Source organism: Phascolarctos cinereus, unplaced genomic scaffold (assembly GCF_003287225.1).
Source record: "Phascolarctos cinereus isolate Bilbo 61053 unplaced genomic scaffold, phaCin_HiC Scaffold_9;HRSCAF=440, whole genome shotgun sequence".
NCBI classification, from domain to species: Eukaryota; Metazoa; Chordata; class Mammalia; order Diprotodontia; family Phascolarctidae; genus Phascolarctos; species Phascolarctos cinereus.
Window position 1 is genome coordinate 255,424,160 of NW_027556402.1, and position 13,569 is coordinate 255,437,728.

General features: G+C 49.8%; 1 protein-coding gene across 1 annotated transcript in view; it reads right to left on the minus strand.

Annotated features, from left to right (window-relative positions):
• Nucleotides 1-13,569, minus strand: part of NRXN2 (neurexin 2) — a 177,900-nt gene that overhangs the window by 72,349 nt on the left and 91,982 nt on the right. The window contains 4 exon segments of the mRNA XM_020968358.2: nucleotides 3,429-3,513; nucleotides 3,515-3,549; nucleotides 3,964-4,137; nucleotides 12,573-12,763. Of these exon segments, the coding sequence (XP_020824017.1) occupies nucleotides 3,429-3,513; nucleotides 3,515-3,549; nucleotides 3,964-4,137; nucleotides 12,573-12,763 (485 nt within the window).

Consider the following 13,569-nt stretch of genomic DNA (forward strand, 5'->3'; position numbering starts at 1 on the left):
TTTCCCCCTTCCACTCAACTTCAAAATACCCACCACGAGGGTCACTTGGATGAGACGATGTGCTTACACTCCAAGGAAGGAGAAGCCCTAGCTGAAGGCAGTCTCCTGCCTCCTCCCACAGGTGTTGGGCTGTCAGGCTAGCTACACTTTGTAGGCTCTAGAGGCACAGACTGCCCAGCTGAGAAAGACTTTCCGAGACCCCAGACTCAGAATGTCAGAGGTAGGAAAGGCCTTCAGCAGCCATTTAGCACAGCCCACCTACCTTCCCCACCCTTTCCACTGAGGGTTCATTGGGTTATGAACCCAGGACCTCTCCTTTACCAAACAGCATTTACTGCAGCTTTCCAAACAAGAAAGATGGAGCCCAGGTTGGGGGCAGGGGATTTTTTGCCTGAGGCCATACAATGAGTTAGTGTTAGAGTTGGGACTAACACCTAAGCCTTCTCACTCCTTGTACCCCAATCAGAGAAGCTCACACCAGAGCTGAGGCCCTCCGAGGACCAGCCTCCCTTGGGCCAAGAATCCTTCTCCAGCACAAATGTGGTCGATAGATGAGATCTTTGGAGGCGAGCATCATGGGACCACAAGCTTTCAAGCAGAAGGAGACTTTGCGGATTACCTAGGCCAGGAGTGGGGAACCTGAGGCCTCGAGGCCACATGTGGCCTTCTAGGTCCTTGGGTGCGGCCTTTTGACAGAGTCCGAGTTTTACAGAACAAATCCTTTCGTTAAGGGGATTTGTTCTGTGAAGTATGGAGTCCGTCAAAGGGCCGCACTTGAGGACCTAGAGGGCCACATGTGGCCTCGAGGCCTCAGGTTCCCCACCCCTGACCTAGGCCAACCTCCTCATTTTAGACAGGGTAAAATGGCACTACAATTGATATGACCGAAGTCAGACAGCTAGGAACGGAGCCAGGGTTCAAACCTAGATCTTCTGGTCCCAAATACAATGCTTGGTGTGCAGATGTGTGTGCTCATGGACATGCATGTGTGTGTACACCCCTTCACCCAGACTAGTTTCCCCTGTCTCTGCATGGAACCTCCTCCAGTCCCATCCCAAAAAACAACAAAGCCTCTCCCTCCCCAGCCCTTCTCTGCACAGGCTGCAGCCTCTGTCCCCACTGCCCAGGTGGGAAAGATCAATGACATTGCAAGAATGAGAGCTGAGACCTTCGGGGGCCCCACCCCAACAGAGGGATGGCAAGAGGTACAGAGGACCACAGCTGCCTCCCTCTGGATCCCCACCAGCTGTTGGCTGTGAGAAAATAGCTGCTCAGGTTGACCTTGTCAGGAGAGGAGCCAGCTAAGCAAGGACCAAGAAGATGTGGGGGGGGGGCGGCTGGACGACGTAAGGGTGCAATGAGGACATGGCCTGGGGGTGTTCTGCAGTTTGGGGGTCTTTGTGGGGGATTCAGAGGAGGATGGAAACATCTTGAGAGCAGGACCCATTTTGTTCTTGTCTGCATCCTCAGCACGCATATGCAGCAGGCACTTAATCAGTGTCTACTGGATTTAGCTGAATCGAACCAAGAGGGAGCAGTGACAGTCTGGCCACTAGAGAATCTGTCTGGGCTGCTCTGTAGGGGATAGGAAGCAGCCAGCTTATCCTGCACACCTTGGCTGGTGGAGGCGTCTATGAAATGCAGCGTCTGACGCAGTGAGTGGCCGGGTGCGTGAATACATATGGATAATCATCCGTGTGCAAGTATGTGCCAGTGTGTATATGTGCTTGTGCAGGTGTGTATGAGTGACTGTATGTGACAGGCCAGCCCTCCTCTTTCTCCTTTCACGGGATTATCTTCCATCTCTTGCCTCAATAACTGTGGGTGCCACCCCATTGCTGCCATGGGCCCTCATTCTTTCTCCACACTCTCTCTTGATTTTATCAACGCCCACGGGTTCAATGCGGATGATACAGCCATCCAGCCCCAGACTGTCTCCTGAGCTTCAGTCCCATGTCTCCAACTGACTATTAGATAACTGGGCATTTCAAACTAGATTTGTAACAGGCATCTCAAACTCAACATATCCCAGATGAACTTATTACCTTTTCCCCAGAACCCTCCCCTGCTGATCTTTTCTATTTCTGTTGAGGCAGGGCAGAGCCTCCATTATAAAGAAAGTGCAAGATCAGCCATGTCCTCATTCTTCTCTGGGCTTTCCAGGTGAGTATCTTTCCCTCCCTCCCCCCACATCCTTTCAGCTCTCTTTTATAGGTTGTCTTCTGCCTTTAGAATGTAAGCTTTTTGAAGGCAGGGACTTTCTCTTTCTTTCTCTCTCTCCTTTCTTTCTTTTTTTCTTTCTTCCTTCCTTCTTATATGTGTATTCCTAGTACTTAGCACAGTGCCTGGCCCATAGCAGGCGCTTCTTGACTTGACTTGACTCACTCGCGCTCATCCCTATCAATCCCATCAGTTGCCAAATCTTGCCCATTTGACTTCCTCTCAGCTCCTTACTTCCCACACAGCCACCACTCTAGCTGAGCTCTTATCACCTCTCATCTGCTCTGTTACAACCACCTCCTGAGTGATCTTTGAGGTTTCTGATCTCTTCCCACACCAAAGCCAGATGGAGATTCCTAAAGTTTAGACCTGACTGGGTTACTGCCCTGCTAAAAAACCTCCACTAGCTCCCTAGTGCCGCTGGGAAAACTATCCCTCTATTTGGCATTTAAAGCCCTGTACCATCTGATGTCGTGTACTTCATTCATTCTACCTTCCAGTCACATGACGTACTAGTTCCTACCTCCACACTGTCCCCCATGCCTCCACCTTAGAATCTCCATCTTCCTTCACAGCTCAGCTTGAAGGCTACCTCCTGCATGAAGCCCTCCCTGATTTCCCCAGCTGCTGGTATCTCACCCTCCACTCCACTACAAAAATGTCCTTGTATTTAATTAGGAGTTATTTTGTACGTGCATCTATTGTCTGCTTTGGAAGAATGTAACCACCTTAAAGGCAGGGACTATCTTTGCACCTCTGGTACCTAGCAGAGTGCCTAGCACACAGTAGGAGCTTAATAAATGCTTGTTAATTGGCTGATGCCTGTACATGAGTGCGTGTCTTGTGCGTGCATATGTACCAACATGCCTTGCACACGTCTGCATACCTATGTACGTTTGTGTCCCCTGAGTGAGTGTAGGCATATACGTGTGCATGGATGTGTGCCTTTGGTCCTGCTTCACTGGTGCTGGGATTTCAGGGAATTCTCCAGGCAAGGATGCCCCCATGTTAGCTAGATGTTGGCGTGCTAGCAGGGTGCCCCTGTGGGCTGCCTGCTGGCTGGGCTCACCCTATCCCTCTCCCAGCAGAGGTGCTAGGCAGCACCAGTGAGCTCAGACTGCCACCCCACGGAGCACAGGGGCCTGAGGGAGGGGCCAGGCCACCCTATCCCCACCCTCCGAGAGCTCTCCCGCCCCCAGCCAACTTACGGTCGTTGCAGATGGGGCCCCCGTAGGAGGTCATGGTACAGTCACAGGTGAAGCCGTCCCATTGCTGCAGGCAGACGCCCTGATTGGGCACAGGAGTCCTCGGTGCAGGTGGTGCTGGGGCCTGGGAGCGGCAAAGAGGAGGGGAGGGACACACCCCACGGCTCAGCTCACTGGGGAGCAGCCCACCCCAAACTCCTAGGCAGCAGCCTCACAGAGGAGCTCCACCAGCCCTGGGGGCAGAGAGGGAAAACCGACCTTTGGGCCCACCAGAGGGCGCCACCAGTGCGGCTTGGGGCTAAGGACTGACCTCTCTCTGAGGGCACCTGCTCCAATCCTTTCCTTTCAGAAAGGGGAAACTGAGGCCCAGCCAGGGCAAGTGTCAACAAGGAGGAAGACCAGGCTCAGAAGGACTCGAAGCTGCGTGTCCTGACCCCTTTGCATCCCATTGCCTGTCTGGCCCTTTCCTCACCCCCGAGGACTCCCCGAGGGGCCCATCCCCCCATCCTCCCAGGCTGGAGGTGGGGTCCCTGCTCACCATCACAGCCCCTCTCCACCTGCCCGATCCGGTGCAGGGCATCAGCGATGAGGTCTGGGAGGCGGCCATTGAGATCCACCGAGGCCAGGCAGCCCTGGAAGCCATCTCGAGAAGCCACCAGCTTCGGCAGATTGTTGAACATATTCTTGCTCAGACCACCGATGTACAGCTCTCCTGCAGGGGCAGGAGGGGCCGGGGCTGGAGCGCGGGGCCCCGGGACCCAGGCAGTGCGCCTCTCAGCCCCCCGTGCCCTTCTACATCCCAAGCACCCTTCTTCCCAGTCCTCATTTCTCTGCACACACCCATTCCACAGGACCTCGGCATCCTGCCTCCAAGTCCTCACTCCCTTCCCAAGAGCCTGATCCTGGTCCCTTTCTTCCTTTCCTTCTCTGCTTCACCATCTGTCTGCTTCCCCTTCCCTCCCAGAGGAGCCCAGGTGCCTGGGTCCCAAGAGGGAAAGGAAAGCAGCTGGGGGAGCCAGCTCTGCACTTTCTCCCACCCTGCTTCCAGTTCCGCTGGCAATCAGAGCCTTTCAAAGTAGCCTCTCTTCCCTCCACCCCCAACCCTGCTCTTCCCATCACTCTCCTATTCCCTTACTTCTTCCCCATCCATCTCTTTCCCAGGTCTATTAACTGAGTCTCCCCTGCCCCCTAAAGCACTGCCTTATCCAGTCTTCCTGAAAAGCCCCAGAAAAGGGCCCTATGAAACATTCCTTTCTCCATTGTTAACCTGTCAGCCATCTGTGGTAAAGGTAGAGAAGGGAAGGAAATGGAATAAGCATTTCTATGCTTACCTGCTATGTGCCAGGCATTGTATTAAGCACTTCACAATTATTACATGTTTGATCCTCACAACAACCCTGGGAGGTTGGTTCTATTATTATTCCCATTTTTTAGATGAGGAAACTGAGATAAATGGGGTTGAGAAACTTGCCCAGGGTCACACAGCTAGCAAGTATCTGAGGCCAGATTTGAATTTGTGTTCCTGATTCCAGGCCCTATCCAGTGGGCCACCAGTTGTCTCTAAAGGAATTGATTCTGCCTCAATGCCCCCACCTTCCCTAGTCACGGGACACCTTGTGTTCTGTTGAATTGGAAGAAGGATTGGACTTGCCCTGCTTGTCCCAGAGGACAAAAATAGTAGTGAAGAGGTCAACTGAGGCTGGCTATCTGGAAAACCTTCCTAACAATGAGAGCTGTCCCTAAGTAAAATGAACTACCTCGGGAGGTAATGAGTTCCCCATCACTGGAGGTCCTCAGGAGGTAGCTGGATAGCCAGGATCACTGCCAGCATCCTTAAGGATCACCCAATCACCCAGTCTAACTAACCCCTTTTGAAGAAGGGGAAACTGAAGGCCACTTGTGTGGGATGGGGCAGAGATTCCCACTAGAGGGCAGATGGGAGGAGATGACCCCAGAGGTCCCTTTTGACCCTGAAACTCAGTGAATTGAATGCACTACTTGGTCCCTCGAGCTCTTCACCCACATGTAGCCAGGAGACCGGTCCCACTGCCCCAAGCATCATGAAATGCCTTCCTCCCAAAGACAAGCTGATGATGCTATTTTCGGCCCTTTGCAGCTTAGCCAGCCCACACCTCTACCCACTGCCACGGCCCCCACATTTGCATGGGATAACAGAGAGCTGACTCAGTGTGGTGGAGGCAACCACCGGAGCCAGGCTTACAGCTAGAAGGGACCTCAGAGGACACAGGGAGAAAGAGCTGTGGTCTCAGGGGGGCCAGGTTCAAATTCTGCCTCTTCTCCTGGCTGTTTGGCCCTAGTCCTTTCAGCTTTCTGGGCCTCAGTTTCTTCCTCCACAAAAAGAGGCTAAGGAGATTTGGACTACGTCCCCCAAAAAGCTGTTGTGGGAAAATGTTCACAGAGCTCTTGGAAACAGCAGCTGTTGTCACTGACTCACTGATTAGGATGTGGGCCAACCCAGAGGCTGTTCTGGGCCCAGGCAGGGGAGCAACGTTCAGCCCCCTCTTTGGTTTCCTTTCTCCTGGGCAGAACCAAGGAGCTGCTCCTACAGAGAGAAGATTGGGCTTGGAGTCATGGGACCACAAGATCCTAGACCTAGGGCAGGAAGGGACCTCAAAGGCCATCTCATCAGGAAGAGGTGGGTTTGAATCCTGCCCCAACACTTACTGGCTATGTGACCCTGGGCCAAGACCTTAACCTCTCTGAGCCTCAGGATTCTCATCTATAAAATGGGGATAGTAATGCCTGCAGTGGGGCCTCTCATCACTTCAAGGGGGAGGAGGGCTCTGACCTAACCCTGAGCCCACTGCTGGAGACCCGGAGTTAGATAACCTCCCTACAATGCTGCTTAAGGATACTAGGGTTCTGACCACCTATGCTGCCTCATCCCAGAAACTAGTCAAAGTCCAAATTCCCAAATGCTTTCAGGAGATCCAGAGCCTCCTCTCTGAGGCTGCCACATGCTTGGTGATCCCAGTTCATCTACAGGACTCTCACCACCTCCACCCAGGCCTGGGACAGATTTGGGTTCCTGCCACAGGGATGAGAGCACAGGAAAGACTCCTCCCATAACCTCCAGAGCTAGGCTACCCAGCCCCTTGGCACCTATAAAACTAGGAACCCAGTGGCCTCCGGATAGGGATGACTCTGTAGGAACCAGAGTTCCCTGTATGGGGAGGGAGTCACCAGCCAACTTAAATCCTGCTGGGCTCCATATCCCTCAGGACCATGGACATCTCCTCTCCCTACAGTGAGGCTCATAGTTGAAGCTGGAAAAGGTCTCAGAGGATAACTAGACCAGTCCCTTCATTTTACAGATAAGGAAATTGAAGGCCAGGGAGATTAGATAGACAGAAAGTGTGTGACTTGCCCAATATCACAGAAGCAGTAAGCATCAGAGAGGGGATTCAGACTCGGGTCCTCTGACATCCCAGGAGGGTTATGGGGAGGTAGATGGGGCAGAGAAATGGAAAGCTGGAGATGAGAAGGGGAGGGGGAGTGCACTACAGTAATGGGAAACCCAAAGGAAGGAAGGGAGTTATGAGAGGAAGTCATTTACCTACCTTGATGTCTAGTATTTTCACTGTTTATGCAAAGTATTTTTGATATTGGAAAATGATAGTAATAGAATTCTGGAAGAACACTACCAGACCAGCAGCTGAGTGATGCTGAGTCATGCAAAAAGGGGAGGTGGAAGAGGGCAGAGCTGGTAACTCAAGCACAGAGAGGCCTCATTGGTCACTAGGCTCAGGACACATCAATCATCTTTGTTTGGGGACTAGAGACTTTTCTTAGACAGCAAACAGCAATTTCATCATTCGTCCAGCAGGCGGGGCTGGGGCTTTGAAACAGGAAGGGGTGGAAAGTCCACCTGAGGCCTCAGTGAGGAGGCATTGACAGTGATATAGACTAGCTGGGGGTGGGGGGATAAGATGGCGCTTTCCATCAAGGCCACATGGCTGCTAATGGAACTAGACAAAGACGAGAGCTTCGGAAGCCAGGGAAGGAGCCGAGTTGTCTACCCTCTTGTTCCCTCCTTCAGCAGAGCATCTCACCTCCTGCTCTACCATGAAAACCGAAGGCATCGCTCATGAGCTCCCTGATCTCTCTTTCTCCACACCTCTAATCCATCCCTCCCCTACATCTCCACCCAGCCTCTTCTCTGTTCTGGACCCTGAAAGAGGGAGCTGTTCTACTCGTCCAATTCCTGGGCTAAAATCTGTAAAGACGCCACTTAGACTTAGGTTCATATAATATAGTGATGGAAGAGAACTTTGAGGTCATCTCCTGCAACCCTCTCAGTTTATGGATGAAGAAACTGAAGCCCAGAAAAGGCAAGATATTTGCCCAAGATCACAACAGTAGTCAGTGCCAGAGCTGGAATTTGAACCCAGGTCCTCAGATTCCAAATCCAAAGCTCTTGCCACTGCATAAGCATCACAGGAATCTAAGATTCAGAGCTGGAAGGGGCTTTGGAGGCCATCAAATCCATTTTACAGATGAGGAAACTGAGGCCTGGAGAGGAGAAGAGGCTTGCTCAAGGTTAGATGGGTAGTTAGCACCTATATTGCCTCTACATAAGGAAAAATGGAGCAATGAGAATTATCCTGGAGTGGAATGGGTTGACTTGGGAGGTAGAGTCACTCTCTCTAAAGTTCTTTAAGAAGACACTGAAGGGCCTCTTGTTGGGTCTGCTGTAGAGGGAAGTCTCAGTCAGGTGTGGGCTAGACGACGGGCTTCTCAGCTTTCTTATAGCTCTGAGATTCTGTGATTTTTTGATGTTTGTGCAACCAACACCACTGCTTCATGTCTCCCAAAGGAGCTTGCCCCCGTGGATCATTTTTTTTTTCATGTTGAATCTCTCATTCTTTTTCTCTTGGTTCCTTTCCTAATACCTACAAACATGGCCAGCTCTCTCCCATACTTAAAAAAATCAAACCTTTGATTGACTCTGATACCCCCTTTGAGCTATGGTCCTACACCTTTCCTCCCCTCCAGTGCCAAACTCCTTGAAATATCTAGACTTGCTGCCCCCACTTCCTCCACCACAGACTCAAAATCCCCAAAGCCTTGCCAAGTAGCTTCTGGCCTCAACTCAAGTAAAATGGCATTCTCAAAAATTACCAGACGTCTCAACTACTAAATCCAATGGTCTCTTAAGTTTTCATCCTCCTTCTCCAACTTTTGACACTAGCAGCCACCAAGCCTCCTGGATATATTTTCCTTCATTGGATTTCCTGAAACTGCTTTCCTGGTTCTCCTTCTAACTTTCTGACCACTCAGGTTTCCCTGCTGGGTCATCATCCGGCTCCTGCCCCCCTAAGCACCGGTGCCCCCACCAAGCTTCAGTACTGAGTCCTCTTCTCCCTCTATACTCTCTCTTTTGGTGATCCCATTAGCTCATATGGGTACAGTGATCGTGTATGAACTCCCTAGTCTTGAACTCTAGTCCTAAATCACCAACTAAGTGCCTAATAGATATATTCTTCTGCATATCCCTGCCATTGACATCTCAAATTCAACATGTCCAAATCAGAACTCATTCTCTTACTATCTGAGTACACCATTACTCCAAACTCTCCTATCACTGCCATCTTTCCAGTCACTCAGAATTAATCACCAATCACCTCAGGATCATTGTGAACTCTTCCAACTCTTCCTCAACCTCCAAAATCCAACCAGTTGCTAATTCTTGTCAATTCTACCTCCTCCACATTCGTTGTGTCCATCTCTCCATTCACACAGAATCTCAGAATCTCAGAGCCAGAAGGCACATGACAGGGATCTAGTTCAACCCCTAGCTGAATAAGAATTCACGTATAGCTGATTCAACAAGGGGATGTCCAGCCTTTGCTTGAAGACTTCCTATGAGGAGGGGCCCACCACCTCTAATGGCCACTGACTCAGCTTTAGGGTAGCACTGAGTGCTAGGAAGATTTTCCTAACATTGAGCCCAAACCTGTCTCTCTGCAGCTTCCCCACATTGATCTCAGTTTTGTCTCAGAGGAAGTCCAATCCCCTTTCCACGTGGCAGCCTGTCACATACATGAAAACACCTCTCATATTTCCCGAGTCTTCCTTCTCCACAGTAAATATTCCAAGTTTCTTCAGTCAGTCTTCATACACATGATTCTCAAGGCCCTTTGTGATCCTGGTTGCCTTCATGTGGACCCTATACAGCTTAGCAATGTGTTTCCCAGGCTGTGGCACCCAAAATGGAGCACAAAACTTGAGATATGGATCTGACCAGGGTAGGGGGTGAGGAGACCTATCACCTCTGGAGTCATAAACATTGGTTCTCTCTCAACATAGCTTAACTCACCCTTTTGGCTGTCATATCACACTACTGACTGGCTTCCATTGAGCTTGCCATCAACCAAAGCCTCCAGAACTTCTTTTTTATTTTTATTTTTATTTATTTGTTTGTTTATTAGGCAATTAGGGTTAAGTGACTTGCCCAGGGTCACACAGCTACTAAGTGGTCTGAGGATGGATTTGAACTCAGGTCCTCCTGACTTCAGGGCTCTTTCCACTGCGCCACCTAGCTGCCCCTCTCCAGAACTTCTTCAGACAAACTATTACTTTGCCAAGCCTCCCTCAGCATCTACTTGTGAAGCTGGTTTGCTTAAAATCCATATGTAACCTTTTATCCCTATTCCACTTCCTATGAAAGCATAGGGGACCAAGTGTAGATCCCTGAAGCGCTCCACTGGAGATCTCCTTCCATCAAACCCATTAATGACCATTCCCCAGGGCAGGCTAGTCTATCAGTTATCAATCAACCCAGCAATCTGTACTAGCCCACATCTCTCCATCTCTTCCAAAAAAATAACATGAGAGACACTGTCAAATGATTTGTTTTAATCCAGGTAAACAACACCTCCAGAATGATCCAATCTACTTGGTTAGTAACTCTATCAAAAGAGGACATGAGGCTCATCTGCTTTACCTTGTCTCGATGAAGCCATGCTGGCTTTTTGTGATCATCACTTTTTGACTGAGTGGTCACTAACTACTATTTTAATAATTTAGTTGTACCTGAGGAGGGGCTGTTTTTGCTTTTTTTTTTTCTTTCTCAACACTTAGCACAGTGCCTGGAACATAGTAGATGTTAAATAAATGCTTGTTGACTAAACCCAATCTGCAATTTCATTGGTTTAAGAAAACTCCCAAAGAGGAAACTCTCTTTATCAATGCAAATTGTTTTGCAATTTAAAGCTTTAGAGAGTTGCCTAGGACACTGAGAGGTAAGGTAATTTCCCCTGGGTCACACAGGTGGGTCAGAGGCTCAGCTCTGCCGACATGCTGCCTTTAATAATACATGCTAGAATTTTGATATGAAGCTCACTGGCCTCTACTCTACAGACTCCATTCTCTTCTCCTTTTCACTTTGCCAGTCCCAAAGAACCTCTCCTGTTCTGTGTCATTGTACAAAAATCATTGGCAGTGGCTCCAGATACTACCTCCTCCAGGTCTTTGAAGACCATGCCGCAGTTATAGTTTGGGCCTGGTGACATGCTCATCAAGGGCAGCCTTCCTGTGCTTCCTGTGATCTTCCTACTTATCTTGGCTATCAATTCCCTATTAGCCATTTTGGTTGTCTTTTCCAGTCCAAAGAGCATTCTTCTTGGCAGAGAAAACCAAAACCAAATAAGGTTTGAGTAGCTTTGCCTTCCCTCTATGCTCTATTATCACCATCTCATACACCCTGAGTGACATTCCTATCCTTCTGTGATCTTTCTCTTTTCCTCAATAAATGATGAGTGAAAGAAACAAACCAAACTCCTTTCCTCGGTCCTCAGCCTTCCTAGTCAGCCTCAGCTCACTTGGAGACTTAGCACTTCTTACTGTGCCACTTTGGGGTAAACTCTTTGGTAGCTTTCCATCTCTACATACACACATACGTGTTTTAAAACTCTTGAGTTGAGTGATGAGCTCACTATGTGGCCACATCAGCTTCATCAGACCAATACATCTTTTCCTCCATGTTGGAATGGTTTCCCTTTTATGTCCTCAGAATTTTATCCTTGGGAGCTCCCCATTCCCCCTGAACTGACTTCCCCTGTGGGAAGGTTCCTCTGGAACCTTTGAAACCTGTTCTCCCCAAATCTTAGGGACTACCCTCAGCTTTTTCCTCCTCTACCCCAGGTTCTAAGGTGGAGTGCTCACTTCCATCTAAGGTCCCCATCATTCAGCCACAAAGGAAGGATGATAGGGGATTATGGGAGAAATTCTGGGAACTGCAAGGAGGAGATTTTGGGGAGGGAACAAAAGAAAGAATAATAAGAGTCTATGGGAGTGATAACATAGGGTGCCTTAGGGAGAGAAGATGTGGAAATCACAAGAAGGGACGATGGAGGCATCATAGGAAGAATGAATGATAGAGGACACAGGTATGAATGATAAGGGAGTCTTTGTGAGATACAATGATGGGAGGGTCATAAGAAGGAAATAATGAAACATCACCAAGATGACTAAATTAATTTTGTGGGGTAGGGTGGTGGGAATCACAGGAGACATAATAAGGGTGATAAGAGAGGTGATGGAGGTTCCCACAAAGAAGGTGACAGGGATGATGAGGGGGGCACTGGAAGGATGCTGGAAAGAGTCATGGGGGAGGTGATGGTGAGTTACAGAGAGGACAACAAAAAATCGAGGGGGGGTGATGGTGCATTTTAAGAAAGAAATATAAGGCGGAGGGGATAATGGGGGGTCAAGGGAAAGTCACTGGGTAATCATAGAAGAGATTATAGAGGTCACAGGGAGGGATTTGGGGCTTCATAAGAAATACCAATAGAAGGTTATATTGAGGTAGTGGGGGGTCACAGGGAAGGATAAGATGAGGGTAAGGTAATTTAGTATTAGGGTTACAGACGATGGGTCGCAGAGGAGATGATGTAAGAATCACAGAGGAATGACCAGAAAGAATGTCTGGGGATGTCACAGAGAGGGTGATGGGGGGGGGCGCAGTGTGAGGGGTGGAGGTTCATGGAAGGAATATTGGGAATTGGAGAGAGGGATTATGTGGGAGTCAGAAGAGGAATTTTGAGAGGTGTTGGGAGTGATGGGGGTCACAAAGGGAATAATGGGGGACTAACAGTGATGGATGATCAGGGATAGCCCTCTTACCTTTGAGGTCCAGGTTCCTGGCGCCGTTGGAGTGCTGCGTGACTGTGCGTGAGTCAATCTTGAGTGTGTGCACATTGCCTGGGTCCCTTGATACCACCACATTATGCCACTGGTTGTCATTGACAGGCTTGTCTGAGTTCCCCTTCATCAGAGATGGGCCATTCCCCAGATCAAACACATAGTGGATATACCTGATCAAGGCAGGGAGAAAAGACATGGGCTCATGTCAAGGAGACAAGGGAAAAGGGAAGGGTTAATTAAGAGCACGAGGAGAACATGGGGTGGTGGTGGTCACAGACCCAAGAGGGATGTGGGGAAGATGGCAGGGCAGGGTCAACAGCAGAGAAAGGGCAAAAGCTACAGGCAGTCAAGGAATGGAGAAGTGGACCTTCAGCTGGCAAGGATGAGGGGAGATGATGGAAGGATCTCTCAGTGGAGTGTGACTTGTGGGGAGAAGATGGCAAACAAAGGGAACAATGACCCTAACCAGTCATTTGCTCCAGGAAACAGAAGTGCTGGGATGGATCTCCTACCCCAGGGCAAAAGGAACTTTCCTAGGAGATGAGACCCCGGGGCATTGGCTCCTGAGTCCCAGAGGAGGGACCTGGAAGGGGAAGGAGCCTTCGACTCAGGGAAGCTACAAAAGGTTATAGGGGAAAGGTACTGCTGAAAGCCCTGGAAGAGCTACAAAGAAGGAGAAAGCTTGGAACATTCAGCAAAGCAGGGCAATCTGTGCCGGGGAGATGGACCTAGACAAGGGACTCTAGGGCCGGGACCCAGGATGCTACAACATCCATCAGAGAAGGAGCAAGTGACATCCCAGGGGAAGGAGTGGGGCCAGGATATTCACTGGATCCAGAGCTGGGATGGTGCTCACACACATCCTGGCTTCCCTGCCTTTTACAGAGGGGGTGGCTGCAGCCGAGAGAAGAAAGTTCCCAAAGTCATCCAGGGAACAGAGCCAGAGTTCAAACCTAATCTTCTGACACCTCCCTTC